Below are 17,882 nucleotides of genomic sequence, written 5' to 3'. Positions count from 1 at the left end.
ACAAACATACACACACACGTTCATTGTTGTAAACCACACTGCGGTTGGTGTTGACTGATACTTTCCATGTATTTTATAGTTTCTGTGTGATTGTCTTTTGTCCCAGATTAGTATTTATACATTTGTTTTGTGGAGTTTTGTTTGAGCTGGAGAGGATATTGTGCAAATGGGAAAGCAGCAAAAGGGAGAAAGAAAAATATTGTACTTAATGTAAAATCTGCAGCGTAACCTTCAACTATATTTGTCAAATAATGTAATGGAGTAGAAGTATGCCGTATCATTGAATAAAAGTATTTTAGTTAAGTAAAAGAACCTTAAAGGGGCAGTTCACCCCAACTTAAGAAATATCTATACATTTTTCCTGTAGTGCTATTTATCAGTCTAGACTACTTTGATGTGGGTTGCCAAGAGTTGGAGATATCAGCCTTAGAGATGTCTGCCTTCTCTTGAATATAATGGAACTAGATGGCACTCAGCTTGTGGTGCTCAAAGTGCCAAAAAAATCATGACCCAGTTACTCAAGATAATCCACAGACCTTGTTGTGAGCAGTTTCTTGTAGGAACTATTTTCTCTCTACTGAACTACACCCACCAGCTGTATCACTGTGCAGAAGGAAGAATGCATATACTCATGGATGAGGGGCTCATGCTTGTGACGGTGTGAGATGGAAACATTTGTGCATCCTCCTTGGCTGAGCTGTAATGTTAGCTAGCTCAGTGGTGCTAGGTGAGCTAGCAGTAGATGCACGCTTTCCTCTGTGCTGTGATATGGTTGGTGGCTGTAGTTCATGACCTGTCAAGCTACCTAAATTCATGTTTATTTCTCATCCCTGTGTTTCCTGTTTTATTTTGGTAACCATTGTCTCGTCTCAATTCAGATCCCACATACTGTCAAGTGTCTCTCCTTTGTGATTACATGCCCTGCCCTAATGTGTTTAACCTGGGTCTCAATGTGTTTCACCTGCATCTCATTGTCTTCCTTGTCTTAGTTTCAGTCCCTGTCCACCCCTTGTTTGTTCCCTTATCGTCTTCACCTTTGAGTAAGACGTTTCCCTAGTGTTCCTTGTGTTTTTGACCGTTTTTGCCTCTTGACCACCTTTTTTGCTTGTTGAATTGGATACTTTTGCCTGTGTGACTGACTACCTGTGTACCTACCTGAGCCTGATTTAAGACCCTGCACTGTCCTCCAGTTTCTGCTTGACAAACTGCTCACAACAAGGTCTGTGGATTATTTTCAGTAACTGGGACATACTTTCTGGAAAAAAGACATTGCTGTTGAGTTTTTTAAATGTTTGTTTTTTTTGGGGGGGGAGGGGGGGGCTCTTTGAGCACCACAAGCTGGGTACCATCTAAATAGGCAGTTCTCATGCACTGTTTCGACAATGTCCTGTGAAAGTAATGCACTGAAATTTGTACATATCCCACATAATGAGCCAGTAATTCGAGTATTACCCATGTATTTTGGAAGGCTGCGATAAGGTAACCAATGCACTAACAAGAGTAATGAAGGAAGCGGTCCTGAGCGGTCCAATTAGGAGGCAGGTTGAGGTGGTGGACGGGTCACAAACACAGGACTTTCGCCCAGGAGAGCTGTGCTGGGAACAGAGTGAACTTTGAGTCATTTTAAGGTACATCCTCAACATGTTTCTTTTCCTAACCCCAACCACAGTAACTTTAATAGTAGATTCACTTGCCCATGTTGCTCACCCATTCCTGCTCCTGTGATCAAATCACCCCTGTCCTCCAGAACCTCCACTGGCTCCCTGTCCCACAGCACTTCCAATTCAAAGTCTTTCTCCTCACTCATAAAGCCTTCCATAACCAGCCTCCCTCCTACCTCACTAACTTGCTCTGCAGCTTCCGCTCCTCTGATGCCAACCTCCTGACTCCACCACTTAGGACCAAGCACCTCATATGGGGTGACAGAGCTTTCTCCATAGTCGCCCCCTCCCTCTGGAACCCTCCCCAAACACATTCAAGACTGCATCAACCTCTCCCGGTATCTTTTTAAAACTTTGCAACTCACACCAAGACAATCTAGACTGATGAATAGCACTACAGGTTATAGGAAAAATACATGTTTTTGATTCAGTGGTGAACTGTCCCTTTAAGATTGTGCTTGTCTAAATGTACCTAGTTAAATTCCACCAGTGAGCAAATAATAGCAGCAAAGAACATTTGAACCGTATGTGAGTTTAATTAGGCCAGCCCACTGACATCAGTATTTTCACCAATGAAAGGCTGAATGTATACTTGCGCCCGTGTCTGTGTATGTGCGTGTGTGCACCTTTCCTTGTAAATCTGCAGCTGGGCGGAGAACTGCAAGCGAGATCTAAAGGTTTTTCTCCCCTATTTCTTAAATGCCACAGCTAACAAGATGCAGTAACAAGGATAATAGCTCTATCTCCTGTCCAGGCTTCCTACTTCACATGTCTCACCATGGTTTCCAGCATGCACACAAACACATTCACGCTGGTCTGCTCAGTGCTGGGGCGCTTGTTTTCATTAAAAGTCTCCATCTGTGCAGTGTGTGTGGATTTTAGTGAATGGAAGCTTATTCATGTCATCTCACATTCGTTGGTTGTTAACACAGAGAGAAAGAGACAAAGAGGGAAAAAAGGAAAGCAGGAGGGTAATGAGGAGGAAAATAGAGGAGGAGAGACTCTGAAAATAAGAGTGACAGCGCTTATGTGTCTGACAGGTAGTTATTAGACATAATGACTGCTCCCCACATTTTGAGCAGTGGTTTTATCAGCCAGCTGGCCAAACACAGCACAATACCCAGCCACCATCAGCCTCGTTTTCAGCCCTGGCTTCCTTTCTCTTTCATCTCCGTTTCGTCATCTGCCATCACTCTTCCTTTCACCCCTGCTTCTTATCTGTATGCCAATCCCATCATCTTCTCTCTCTCTAACCCCATTTATCTTCCTCTGATTGTGCGTCTTGTTCCTCTCCCTTGCCTCCCATCTGCCGTTCCCTCTCTTCTTCGCCAGCAGCCAAATAGATGGCCTCAATCCTTGGCTAACCCTCAGCTGGCTGGTAAAAGTGACTGACATTACAGCCATGTAAAATGTTGCCAATGTACACACACACACACACACACACTCTTAAGGAGGTGAGATACTGATAACAAGCGGCTGCAGGAATGCATTGTGTTCATCAGGGAGATTTTAATGTCACGTCACATGGTCACTATAACAGACAACACAATATTGGCACTTTCTCAAAAGCAAAGAGGACGATACAAAATAGATAAAGCTCAGATAAACATCTAGCAGTCTCTTATGTACACTGGAACCAATCTTGTGAAGGAGGGAGTGAGGGGGAAGAGGTGTCTATTTGATGGGTGAGTCCAGAATCTCCTCATACTCCTCCCTTTGGCGCCGCGCTCCCCCACGAGCAGGTAGAAGCTTCATCGCCACCAGCCACCCAACACTCAGTATGACCATCACGTTCCCAACGACCTCCGGCGCAGTGGGCAGAGCCAACGGCAGCACAGCCAGATGCAGCAGTATGGCAATAGGTATCTCCAGGCTCTGAGAGGCGGAGACCAGAGCCGGGTGGAGTCGGGTGAGGGCGTGCGTCATCCCCAGAAAGGCTGCCACCGAGCATGCAACCAGGCCCAAGACCAGGCCCCAGGCTGTGGCGCTCATAGGCCAGGACCAGCCCTCCTGGAGCAGAGCCAAGGAGGCTGGGGCGAGCAGGCAGCCCGTCCAGCTTACCGTGAACAAAGCTGTGCCCACTCCCACCCTCTCCTTCAGGGAGCGATACCCAACCAGCGCCAGAGCCATCCACAACCCTGCAAGAGCAGAAAGCGACCAGCCGAACGCACCCCTCCAGAACACAGCCGGGTCAGTTGGTGAATCAGTATTGCTCTCGTCTGCTGTGGGAAGTAACACAAGCCCCAAACCGCACAGCCCTGCTGCTATGGTGATCCCGTCAGCCAATCCCAGCCTCTCCTCCAGGAGTAGGAAGGCCAGGGTCGCTGACAGTGCCGTGGTTGCTAGGCGCCAGGTCGCTGTTGCATTTCCAGGAGAGACAAAGGTTAAAGAGGAGTAGGCGCAGCAGAGGGAGAGAGAGTATGCGATGCCGTAACAGAGCAGACGTAGACGGTAGCCCTCTGGTCCGAAAGGGTTCTCTCCCTTGTGCAGTGGTACGGCCACAGAGAGGAGCTGGGTGATGGAGCGAACCAAGAGCAGAAACAGGGGGCCCAGGCTGAAGCGTTCAGAGGCCAGGCGGGTCAGAACAATCAAACAGCCATGAGCCAACGCCGCACCAAGCAGCCCCACCCAGGTGAGCCGGGAAGCAGACACAGATGCCTCCCCGAAACTGGCCAGCTGCTCCCCAACCCCTTTCCCAGACACCTTTACTGCTTTGGCTCCCCCCTCGCTCCCCTCTCCTCCCGCAGCAGCAGCCTGAGGTCTGTTAGTCGTGTCCTTGTCTTTGGAGCCGAACAGAGTCAGAGGCCACTTCCTGTTCTCCATCAGCTGTTTCTTGTCTGACGTCTCCTCCAGGAAGGAGCCAAAGTCCTCGAAAGATGGAGCGTCATCATAGCCCTCGTCCCCTGGCTGGGGGAAGTGCGTGTGTACTCCAGGTTGAGGGGAGTAGGGGGTGTGCGTTGCGTACTTGGCTGTGACAGTGTGAGGGTGGATCTTTACTCTCTTTTTAGAGCCACTCAGGAGGTGAGTGGACTCCATTTTAAAAGTTCAGTGACAACAGACACCTGCGAGGGAAGAGAAAGGACACTTTTAGATACAAGATATACTTTACACTCACACTGCAAATCCTCTGTCTCTGCTTCCTCTCTTGCGTCATCACTCTCTGCGATGCTGCTTGATATCTCATATATCTTTAATATCCAGGATAATAATAGCAGTGACTCACGTCTTCCCATATGCCCCGCGTATTTGGCAGAGAATGTACGTAAGCTCTGCCCCTCTGAGCAAGCACCAGTGTAATTGTTTTTTCTTCATAAGAGTTCACATTGAGTTCATATTAGCAGAATCATACAGAACCATTACGGCAGATTAACAGCTCAATTATTGCGGCTTTTTTCAGATAACATGACCTTCAGGAGGTGTTAGAGATCGTCGGCAATGACGGTTACGTAAGCAAGAGCTCCTTGCCTCATTTGTCTTTAATCTCTCTCTGTCTCTCGCAATTTTTTCTCTCTCTGTCTCTTTCCTCTCCTCTCCCTCACTTCATACATTCAAGCCGGGGAAACAGGAAACATGAAAGTATTGTTCACATTCTCAGTCTGTCAAAATATTACGTATGTCAGCTTTTGCATAAAAAACAGGTATATGAATCACACATGCACCCGCCTTATTTAAATCCTCTTCTCAGCCATCTCCCTCCCCTCCCTCTTTCATTTCTCCATCTCTTTAACTTTCCCCTTCAAGGTCCTGCTCCGCGGATGACTAACTTATGACTGATGGCTCTCTGCAGCAGAACAATATGGCCACGCAGGTGCTGTACGGCACGCGCCCACTGCTGCATTTCAGGTTGTAAAACGCTCAGCAGTCCACTGGTTTTTCTGGGAGCAGGGAATAATTTCCCACGACATAATGGTTATTAATGCAAAGGCGTGTGGAGCATAGCGCTATGTTATTTCCCCAGAGTATTACTCAACAGTAATTTGGCTACCTGAACACAGCAGGTGAACCACATCTTCAGTTGACTCATTGCTATACCGAGACACTCAATCTACAGTAAGAGGCAGTTCACACATTAATCACAAAATATGTAATTTTGTAACACAGCTAAGAGTCTAGAGTCATGCTAGCAACTCTGTGAGGATGGACTTAGGCACAGCTGTACATGCTGATGCTAAGCAGGTATCATGTGTACCATGTTCACTATCTGAGGGTGGCATGGTGCTGCAGTGGTTAGCATTGTTGCCTCACAGTAATAACGTTCCTAGTTCGAACCCTGGGGTGGAGGAGCACCTCTGTAAGGAGTCTACATGTTTTCTGTGGGTACTCCGGCTTCCTCCCGCAGTCCAAAGACTTGCAGGTGAATTGGTGACTCTAAATTGGCCGTAGGTGTGAATGTGAGTGTGAACAGTTGTCTGTCTCTTTGTGTCAGCCTTGTGGTAGTCTGATGACCTGTTCAGAGTGTACCCCATCTCTCGCCCAATGTCAGCTGGGATGGGCTCCAGCCCCCCACAACCCTCAACGGGATATGCAGTTACAGAAAAGGAATACTTAAATGAACTATCTTACTTTAACATGTTATCATGTTGACATTAGATCGTTAGCACTAAACGCAAAGTACAGCTGAGGCTGACGGGAATGCCATTAGTTCTGCAGGTATTTAGTTACAAAAGAAGTCTGAACTAATTGAAATTTTGAACAGATGAGGCACGAGACAAAAATTTAAAGGCCTAGTGTGTAGGACTAAGGGGGTATATTGGCAGGAATTGGACTTTCATCAAGGGGTGGATCTGACTCATAGACTGTGACAATGCCTCTGACAGCCTGTCAGAGTGTACTTTATGATACAATGAAATTAGCAGCGCTACTCTACCATGGTGCATACAAGAAATATAAATACAATAAGTACTACATAAAAGAGCAATAATTAAATAAAATGCAGGTGATGATGTGCAAGAGATGGCAGTGAGTGGACTGAATTTGTTTAACTATGTTTGTTTAGTGAAATTGTTGCATTTGGGAAGAAGCTATTTGTGAATCTCGTGGCTCTGGATTTGATGGACCTGTAACCCCCACCAGAGGGTAACAGTTTAAACAGGTGGTGGCCGGGATGTGTATCGTCCTTAATGATGTTATTGGCTCTTGAGAAAATAAACCCTAAACAGGGGAGTTATGTAAAAGTGCACCCCTTGTACTGCTGTCTTTAATGTTGAAATTAGCCATGAGACCAAAACAGTTTTTTGTACCAGGCTGTGAACATGTATATTTTTGCTGTAAAGTTGGGAATATTAACATGGGGGTCCATGGGGATGATTCACTTTTGGAGCTAGCCTCTAGTGGCCATTCACAGAACTGCAGTTGTGGCCACCATAGTTATCCTAATGTTGTAACCTCACTGTTAGATGCCACTAGACTAAATCCTACACAGAAGACCTTTAAGAGATCACAAAAGTGATTACACTTCATCCTAAGGGGGACATAAATGTGTGCACCAAATGTCACAGCAATCCATCTAATACTTGTTGAGACACTTTATTCAAAACTGCAAAGGTTAACCTCATGATGGCTCTCTTGGAAAAATCTGTGGATAATCAAAGTCATTAAGACACATCATTCAGCAACAATGAAATGTCTGTACCGAATTTTGCGCCAATGAATCTGATAGCTGTCGAGAGATTGCAGTGATGACTGAAACTAACGTTCCTATAGAGCCAAATCGCTGGCGAAAAATCTCAAGAGTACTTGAAAGTACTTGAAAGAATACATGGCACATACTAGTCGTGGGCCCCATGGATGAAATCTACATAACACCATTTCAGTTTCATTATATTTTCCTGATCTGACTGCAGCAGGCAAAGTAAATAAAACTGGCTTGTTGCTGTTTCTCACATCCTTGGTGGTGCAGTCCTTTTGATTTGGTAAGAGCAGGGGGAGGCTGTGAATTTGTGGCCAGCTATGTGGCCCTTACTCCCTGGAGATGTGGAGTATTCCCGCGAATGAGCCTGAATTGCCCTTTTACAAATTACAACAGCTAGAAGGGTCATGCTGTGAGTGCTGTTCCTGGCAAAGAGCTCGCGAAGTGTTCAATTTAAAATACAATATGACTACTTTTCTTAACAAAATATGGGCTTTAAGGGAAATTGTACTCAATTAATTCCTTCTCACATCACCTTGGTGTGAAAATTTGCCCTGCGCTGAAATGATTAAGCACATAAATGTGCTCTGAAGGAAACACGTGTCATGATTTCACTACTTCACAGCTCGCTGAATGGAGTAAAAAAAACATCCACGGGCATGAGTTTGCACCTATGACATGTGAGAAGATCTAGTTATTTACAAACCCCGGAGGTTACATGACACCTGATCTGCTGTCTCTGTGAAAGAGCATAAAGAGATCAGGATGTTCCAGTCTCGACTCCTCTCGGTTGGTAGTATTTCTCCTGATCTTGATGATGCAGACTGCCTCTGCAGTGCTGCTGCTGCTGCTGCTGCTGCTGCTCTCAAAAGCTTGTTTCACACCTTACACAACCCTAAAGTGAACTGCTAGTAGCAAACACCAAACCTGCACAGCGTGAGGATAGCAGCAGGTATTGCTCGGGTATCAAGAAAATGCTCCTGTGATGATATACGGCAGAAAAAAACAACTCTACACTGCCTTCATGGACATGCATCCTCTACTATATCCTATTTGTGAAGCTATACCGTCTTTAATACGGACTAATAATAGGCCAATCAATTTATAAATGATGCTCCTGGTGTTAATAATTGAACGGTATGGAAGCATTAAGCAGCTGTCATGGCTCATTTATCCAAATACGACTTATTAAAGCTCATATACTGCATAATTTATCAATTTGGAGGTAAATATACAGAATATATATATGTGTGTGTGTGTGTGTGTGTGTGTGTGTGAGTGTTTAGGGTTATTGCTTGTTATCATGTAAATCCATGTGTTCAGTGAATGTCTGTATGTGAAGGGAGATGTTATTTTCAAGGTTATCAAGGTTCCTCGGTGATGCGCCCCTGTGACGCCAGAGGGCTGACACACACACACACACACACACACACACACACACACACACACACACACACACACACACACACACACGCGTACACACATGGAGGAAACAGAAGGGTTGTGCCGCATGTGCTGTAGATCCAATTAAACACTCGGTTAACACCACAGAGCATCACATCTCTTGCTGCTGCGCCGTGCGCCTCCCGCACCTGCAGAGACGGCAGTTCGATCCCCGCACCTGCCACAATGTGATGTTCATTTACCGCCACACAGCATGTGCGTGTGTGTGCATGTATGATGTTGTAGCACACAATGACAGCCCGACCCGTGACCCATGACGAAGTCTTGAATGGAGATAAGCGCGCGCTCGCCTTCACTCTGCATGCGCCCGCAGATTGGCACAGTCAATCAATGAACCCCGGCTGAGTCCTCAGACGGTTTCCTAATTAGTAACCTGCTGTAAAAATTTCGTGCTATTGCATAATGCGGTCTGATCAATAATAAACCAGCGGGTGGTTTATTCTCAGCCAAAGACAAGCACACCTCCTCCGCCTCCACTCACCTGCTTTCCCGCAAACCAGCGGATCCCGCCGGGTTGAACTTCACTCTCAGTCAGCCTCAGTCATTTACCGAGCATCTCCACAGCTCCGTCACCTCTTGTTGGCCATTTGGTTTTCCTCCTTCTTTACTACTCTCCTCCTCCTCCTGTTCCTCTGTCTCCTGCGGCAGTCAGTAGTCTCCTCAAGGGCACCGCGACGCGCCTCCACCCGGCTCGACCCTGCGGTCAGCTCACTTCACTATGCGGGAGGGAAATGTGTGTTTTATGACGACCTGCTGCCCGTCCATCACGCTCTGAGCACTGATACAGATGCTCCTCCTCAGCAAACCCACAGAGAGGGAGAGAGGGAGGAAGAGGAGGAGGAGGGGGGGGGGGACTAATCATGACGTCTGAGCATGCGTGACAGCCACTGAACACCAGCACTCTGTCCCCAGACCATATTATTGTATGTTATCTGTCACCACCACTGTGTGCGCGCGTGTGTCTGTGTGCGTGTGTGAGACAGAGAGTTCTAGCTAAAAGGGACCATATACACTCCTGAAAAGAATCCACCTGTTCAACTTTAAAAAATAAAGGTCACAATTTGCATGCATATTTTTACATAGCTCCAAATCTGGCATCATTGAGTCAATCATATGAGTCTTTTATAATCTGACAACCGCTATTAGTTTAGTACAACACATATGTTAAGGTTTAATTAAGCTGAACCAACTTAATATTTATCCAAAAGTCGTGATGATATTTAGCGGTCAAATTCTTTTATTTAAGATATTCTAACTTATTTATTTTTAATTCCATCCTACTCAAAAATGTCAATTTTTTTGACCAACTTCTCAAAATAAGTTGTCAACTGAGTAAAACACGTTATTGAAACAAACTTAATCTTCTGATGCTGACAAACCTATTTATTTTAAGTGTTGTCTACTAATCCCATGAATTATTTTTTAGGGGAATAAAGGGGACTGTTTATGACCTGAAAAATAAATGCCCCTTACTTGTGTTTGTTTCATTACAACATAACACTTTTCTTATGGTGTGTGTTGTAAGAATAGAAATAGATTTTATTCTCTCTCTCTTATTCTTATTTTTCTTCCTTTTTTTAATTTAATTTTTGGATGTTGCTCTTAGACCATTCATGTCCATAGTCTAGCTCGGGGACCAATTGTAGCCCTCAGTCTGATTCTTAACGGCCCTCTTTCAAAATATACTTTATAATTAACAAAATATTGATTAGTCAAGCAGGATCATTTCGCTTTTTTGTTTCATTCACCTCACAATGGCAGAACAATCACACACTTTGCAGACCAAGAAAGTACTACACAGACAAGAGTAATGTGTTTTCACAGACAGACCATAAACAAGAAAATGAACAATTAGGCAAGCAGCTTTATTTCGATAGCACATTGAATACACCAGGGCAATTCATAGTGCTTTACAGAGCAATAGAATATAAAACATAACAAATGATACAGATTTATGGTAAATGAGAAAAGAGAAAAAAAATATAAAAGATAAAACAAATTACGAAATGATTTACAATAAAAAATAAAAGGTGCAAACATAAAAAGATTATCCAATAATTACAAACACAGATATTTTCTGCGAGGTAGCAGACATGGCCGCAGCGAAGAAGCGTAAAGTCGAGAACGAGGGTCGCCACTTTCAGGAGCAGTGGAAAGTTGAATACTTTTTCATCCAAAAATGACACAGTGGCATTTGTGTCATTTTATGTGTATTCTTTTTTTATTACCCCATATAATGCAAGAAGTAGCTGGACCCTAAGTATTTGCACCTTATCTAATCTAGCCCCCATTCAGAATAGTTTGGACACCTCAGACCCTCATTGCCCCTTAAAGTCCCAGTTTTAATATGTATGGTTCGTGATCATTTGAATAATCTCAAATTAATTTGGGAATATGCACCATTAAGTTACAATATAAAGGCCTTTAAACCCAGTTGTCCATTCATACTTAATCATGACACACCCTTGCCAAACACTTTTCAATACCTACATTATTTAAAGGAATACTTTACCCATCCTGGTTCGATCCCGGGTGCCGGAGCCCTTCTGTGCGGAGTTTGCATGTTCCCCCCATGTCAGCGTGGGTTTTCTCTAGGTACTCCAGCTTCTTCCCACAGTCCAAAGACATGCAGGTCAATTGATGACACTAAATTGTCCGTAGGTGTGAATGTGAGTGTGAATGGTTGTCTGAATGGATGGATGGATACTTAACCCACAAAATAACCTTTTGTATGTCAGTTGTTGATGCAGTGTTACTTTTTCTCACATCCCTCCATGTAAAACAGTGAACATTTTCATTCACTGATTGATTGGGGGCCGTGATTTACACCAGCAAATCTATATCAAAACATCTGTTTACAGACTGTCACACAATTCGTGCAGTATAATCCAAGTCTCATTCATCCAGTCATATGCTCAGTGATTCGTCTTCTCACTGTGCCTTGGGAGGATGGTGTGTAGGAGGCCTATGAGCGCAAGAGCCTTAAGTACACTGAGCGACGTGGCTGGAAAGCAAAGGTTTGCCCAGTGGAAGTGGGCTGCAGAGGCTTCGTAGACAACTCAACTACCAGGCTACTTAAAGAAATGGGAATTCACGGCCAAGCCCAACGTCAGGGCATCAAAGCCGTCTATGGCACAGCTGAACAGATAAGCCGGTGGATTAAGAGGAGAGACACCACTTGGGTGCTGAAATGCCACGAACAACAGCAGGGTTCAAGGGAGTAAAAGCATGTTAATTAAAAGTTTACCCTTGTTGTTGTCGGATTGTAGCTTGTGCTTCTACCTACTTCGTATCCTGTTGTTTGTATTGCCTTTTTGGATACTGACCTGTGCCTTCTTACCTGGTTTGAACCTTTGTCTGATGCCTCTGTACCTCTGCCTGGTAACCTTGATTTTTGGTTTTGACCCCTGGCATGGATTGTACTTTGCCCTGTCTGAAAACTTCAGCAAAGCCTCAGTTTTTGTCTCACTCCTGCCTCTTCCCTGTAAATCTGCGTGTGGGTCCTCTCTGGTTTATGACATAATCATATCTGCTTCTCAGAACATTTATTATTTTCCCCAAAGGTACATCAATTTATCTCTGCAAACAATTTTGACAAGGAGAGAGGGCAGTCTCATTTCCATGTTAGAGTTGTACACTTTCTTGCCAATAACAGTGCTGCTCCTGAGATTTAAACCAGTGGGGTTGCCAAGTAAACATACTTCAGGCTCTAATGCAAAGTTAACGCCTGTACTACAGGACGTGGTAGTAAACGAGTAGTTCCAAGAGTGCTGTAATTTCACGCAGAGACATATTATGGAACAACTTGACTGACTTGGACTGAGCCCTGACTTCAACTCCATCCAACACTTGTGAAATGGACTAGGATAACGACTGCGAGCTCGGCGTCATCGCCCAATGCCATTTGCCAACCTCACTGATTCTTCTGTGGCTGAATGGGAAAAAATCTCTGCAGTTTCTAAGATCTCGTGGAAAGCCTTCATGGAAAAAGTGAGGCTGTTACAGCAACATGTGAGTGGGAATGATAAAGACAGCCGTGGTGAGATTGGTGAGCAGAGATTCGGGGTGCTTTCTTTCCTGCCCTGTTTGGTTCGGCTAAATCAAACTCAAGATAATTTGCCCCTCAAGTGTGGTTCATCTGGGCAGGTATGAAAACAGCAATAGCACTCCGGTGCACACCAAAACAACTGGACCGAGACCTTTGTCAAAAGATGAACTCTGGTATGATCTGTTTGTGGTGTGAAAGCAAACGAACTAGCCACTGGATTTTATGACAGAAGATACATGATTTTAACATGATTTCAAAAGTTGAACAACTAATAAAGCCATCTGCTGATTGTGAAATCTATCCACAATCTTATAAATGATCTTTATATGACCTATAAGCTATTTATGCTAACGCAAATGTGTAACCATGGTAACATATATGATCATAAGTGAGAGTATTTTCCCTCATTAGTTGCCATGACTGTATCTGGCTCGGTGTACTTGCATAGACTGTATATAATAATGGATGTGGCTACTGTGACATCACCCATTGGTTTGTGGACCGTCATTTTGAAGTGTGGATTTTGGCACTTTGGCCATCGCTATCTTGGTTTTTTGTAGCCAGACATGACCATATTTGGACAAGAGGGGGTGAATCTGGCAATCAAGCAGCCCCACCCTTAAATATACATAACTTTGGGCCTTGATAAAATGTTAGTGAGTTATAAAAAAAAAAAATCAGCCCCTGTACAGTTGAGTGTCATAAATGTTGAAATGAGCTTTAGAGACTAAAACATGTTACCAGCTCACCCTTTTCCCCTTTAAGAGTGGTGGCCTTGTGGGTAACCTATGAGTGTTTGGTGGGAAGCAGAGCATGTGAGCGAAGCGGAGCGGGTGAAAATTTCCGCTCCTCGCTCGCAGACCTGTCACTTTGCGCCGCTCGTCCGCTCCGCTTGGTTCTGCGCATTCTTTGCTCCGCACCACTCCATCATATATTTTATCCCGTTCCACTCGCTCACCACTCCGCTCAAAAAAACTGCGTCGTACTACCCTAATCTGTAGTCTTCTATTCACAAATAAAACATGAGCTTGGTAGATTCTCTGGGGAAGCCCTCTCCCCGCAGTTAGGGACCGTTCTACACAGTACCGCTGTCGGCAGGGTGGAAATAAGTCAAAGTGTAGAGGAGACGGACCAGGTTAAGCGGCCGACCTCCGGGGAAGCTCTCTCGCCTCTCCCCGCAGTTAGGGACGGTTCTCCAAGGTACCGCTGCTTCTCTTCTCAGTTTCTTTTCTGAAGTACACAGTAAACTCCATAGTTTTGAAAGAAAATAGTGTGGGTGTGCGCAGGTGCAAAGATGCATTCTGGGTGGGGCATGAGCGACCAGAGCGAAATTGGAGTGAGAGATAAGGCTCCCTCCACCTTTTAAAAAAAATAGCTGCTCCTCGCTCAACACAAAATCCTTCCGCTCCCTGCTCCCGCTCCGCTCACATGCTCTAGTGGGAAGCAGCTCTATCTCGGGGTGTCGTGGTGAAGGCAGCGAGTGATAATAGCCAACAGGAAACAGTGTGTAGATAAGCTCAGGGCTACTGTTTAACCTTATGAGAAGGCCATGTTTGTTGTTTTTTGTGGTGAAGACTCCACTAAAACCATTGTTGGTGAATGGCACCTGAACGCCTCGCTATCCTTCCTTCAGCAGAGTGGGCCGGTCCGCTAGAGGCTAGTTACCAGCTAATAACGAGCCAAGCTAAATTAATGCTAATAATTCAGTGTGTTACCAACTATGGCTTGGAGTTGGTAAGCTGTCACTGGGAGAGGTAACAAACTGTTCTCTGGACCAGGTTGTAAACCTGTTTAACATGGGGGTCTATGGGGATTCACTTTAGAGCCAGCCTCTAGTGGTCATTCAATGAACTGCTGTTTTTGGCACTTTTGCATTGGCTTCACCTTTCAGCCTTGGAGGTTGCCACTTGGTAATTTTTCAGCTTAAGTCCATTAAGAAGTGTGTGAGAGTGATCCCACAGTAATAAGCCCTGAATCATTTCAGTACAAGACGCCTCCTTCTCATCCTGTTTCTACATTAGTCATTTTTCACAACCTCAGATCGATTTGCAGTCTAACAATAGCCTAATTATAATGCTTAATCAATTATTTCTCCATGAGCTCTGTCTGACACAAAACAACATAAATATAAACATCAAAAGCATTTTAGTGCAGCTAAATGTCTGTCAGTCACTGCAGTTTACTTTCCGCCACGTGGGTCCTGATGATGCAAGAGGATAATCGCCAAAACTGTCCGATCAACAAGTTACCTGTCAGTTGATATGTTAACTCCTCTTGGTTTGTTTGTAAAACATCAATATGAACAGGAACTGGACCAGAAGTGAAATGCAACAATGTACAATTTTTCTCCCTGTCGTTCGGACCAAATAAACCGAACTACAGGTGTGAACGCCCCCTAAATAAAGAGGAGGCAGATATTGAAGGAGCTCAGTACAGTTTCTCCTCCACTGTTAGACACACAAACACTGCACAGTTTCACACACCCATCTTTTTGCAACCTGACAGCAATTGCTTTGACCTTTTGTTGCCTTAACACTTGTGTGCTCTCCTCCATTTCGAGCTGTATTAACCTTTGCCGAAGGCAGCTGGGTTCACGGTTGTTAGGTTGGACTGTTTAATAAGAAGCAGTGGTCCCAGTAGAGACTTACTTCTCCCACAAGCATATGAAGAGAGTCTCGTCGTGTTGACTAATTGCCCCAGATATTTGGATTATGGAAATAATAGCTGCAGCCAGTAAATATCAGCAACAACTCGTCTCTGTGTTACATGTTTTTCTTTTTCTGTATCTGTGTCCAAACGAGAGAGTGGGCAGGTTTCCTTGCCAACCAATTACACTTGGCGATTTCACTAATTACTCTATGATGAGGGTATATCAAAGCAGATAGCACTGTCAACAGTAGCATTTTATACTTGCAAACAATTATGGACAACATGTGCTGTAGACTGTTATCCGATATTGACTATTGCTGTAATTAGGCAACTGTAGCAGCAAGCAGACACTCGCCTAATTACACATTAGGCAGACACGGAGCAGTATTAGCATGCACTTGGATTCATGTCTCTGGCCACCCAGCGAACGAAAGTCCAGTAATAATTCCCCTTTTAGTTCTGGTTTGGTCTTTACTAATTGCTTGGGGGAATTTTCTGTCTTTTAAGCTGCGAAATTCTCCAATGTGTCCACTTGCTATTTACTTAGTTTGTATGTATGCTGTTTGGTGCTGAGTATTGTACAGTGGCTTGTTTTTTTTTTTAAGAACTTTTGCCCTAAAACCAGCTTGAAGGGTCGTAGAGCTGTTGTCCCATGTACAAAGGCCTTGTCCTTGCAGCAGTGATTGTGGGTTCAATTCCAGCCTGTCGCTCTTTGCTGCATGTCATCCCCTCTCTCTGCCTTTCACACTTTAGACTGTCCTGTCTAATAAAGGCAGAAGTGAAGTGACACTGACAAGACTAGTGTGACTAATCAGCAACCTCAAGGGTTTAAAAAATAAGCAAATGCAGAGATGCCAAAAACTGCAGTTCCTTGAATCGCCACTTGAGGCTGGCTCCAAGAGCGAGTCAATCCCATAGACCCCCATGTTCAAACGCCCAACTTTACAGCTGAAAAAAATATGTTTATAGCCTGGTACACAAAAAGGTTTTGATCTTTACAGCAAATTTTCCCATACATGACAACTGTAAGGAGGGGGAATTTTGATATAACTAGCGTGTTTAAGTTTCATTGAGGCTTAAAGATACACATAATTAAGGATGTAGCCACTTTGAGTAACAGGTAATTGACGTCCTTTGACAAGTCACTACCACGGCGACAACATTGGTTAGATAATGCAACCATAGCGTAACCCTAGATCAGAGTCATAGCTATTGCTATCAGTGTGTTTTCAGTTTATGAAAATTAATTGTAACATATAAACGTCTTGTTTAGCATTTGGTTGCATTTTAAGACCTCTAAGGAGTCAGGTATGGTCTTAAAACCCAGCTTCGCGACAAGACGAAACCAATTTAGAACGTTGCAGAGAAAAGTTGTAGTGATGTGAACTGGCCAGTCTGACCTTGACTCAAGCAGCTGATGGTGTCACCTGCAACACAGCTGGTAAAATCACTGGTAGTGGGTTTTAGAACATAAAGCTCGTCACCTGTTTCAACAGCTAGTTGGTGTGTAGTGAAGTTCGCTGGTCAAGTCCAAATAACTGCAGACGGCACGTTCGCTTGCTGTGGCAGGTGCTCCATTCCCGCCAAGCCCTCTGTTTCTGTTCCAATGTGTGCCGGTGCCAGACAATGGGTCACTGCTGCTGCTCGCTGTATGTGCATATGCCCCTGTTTCATTACAGCTACAAATGCAACTGTAGCCAGTACTTCACTGTAGATATCCTTATTCATATTTTAGGAAGCTACAAATTGTATTCAGCCACAAAATAAGTCTGAAAAGCTGGAATCAGAACACAAGTGCAGAGAGTTGTTGCATAGAGATGAAACACCGTCTCATCTAGCTGCATTGGTGTGAACCGGCAGGTTTTTAGAAAGTTGCAGATTGCTGCATTGCAAATAGTTGCCTGCTTCAACTCATCTCATTGCAAATCTTTGGTCTGAATTGGGCTTTAAATGCCAGACTTGAGATTTCAAAACAGCAGTCCACAAACCAATGGATGACATCACCTTGGCTACATCCATTATTTGTTTACAGTCTATGGGTGAGATTGAACCAAAATAGTAGTAACCAAAAGTTGCAGGCCATAAAACCAAAACAATGACCTGATGTAACAGATGCGAAAATGCTCCATAAAGCTGAGGAGAGCTGCAGAGTCAGATAATAATTCTCTGTGGGTATGTGACCCCCTCCACATTACACAGTCATTTGATGATTGATGATTGATTGATTGATTGATTGATTGATTGATTGACCATTATTGATGTAAAAATGTTGATAAGTGCATCTTTCAGTTGTTGAAGTAGTGAGAAATCCAAGTCTATTTGCACTGCACCTTTAAAACTTGGATTTTCCCTGCAGAGGATGAGGTTTACTGCAAAAATCAAACCAAATCTTTAATGTGAATTAAATGAAGCGACCCATTTAAAGCCCATT

At 44.3% G+C, this 17,882-nt stretch overlaps 1 protein-coding gene across 1 annotated transcript; it reads right to left on the bottom strand.

The window, feature by feature from the left end:
- Positions 1–3,153: 3,153 nt before the first annotated feature.
- slc35g2a (solute carrier family 35 member G2a) lies at positions 3,154–9,568 on the bottom strand. The gene is made up of 2 exons (XM_049595941.1): positions 9,236–9,568; positions 3,154–4,723 (listed from the first exon to the last, which is right to left on the bottom strand). Exon 2 carries the CDS (start codon positions 4,695–4,697, stop codon positions 3,336–3,338), a length of 1,362 nt encoding a protein of 453 aa, XP_049451898.1. The 5' UTR covers positions 4,698–4,723; positions 9,236–9,568; the 3' UTR covers positions 3,154–3,335.
- Positions 9,569–17,882: the final 8,314 nt, after the last annotated feature.

The sequence above is a fragment of the Epinephelus fuscoguttatus genome, linkage group LG14 (genome assembly GCF_011397635.1).
Source record: "Epinephelus fuscoguttatus linkage group LG14, E.fuscoguttatus.final_Chr_v1".
NCBI lineage: Eukaryota > Metazoa > Chordata > Actinopteri > Perciformes > Serranidae > Epinephelus > Epinephelus fuscoguttatus.
Note: the sequence above shows the minus strand (reverse complement) of the source record. Positions and strands in the feature narration are given on the sequence as shown.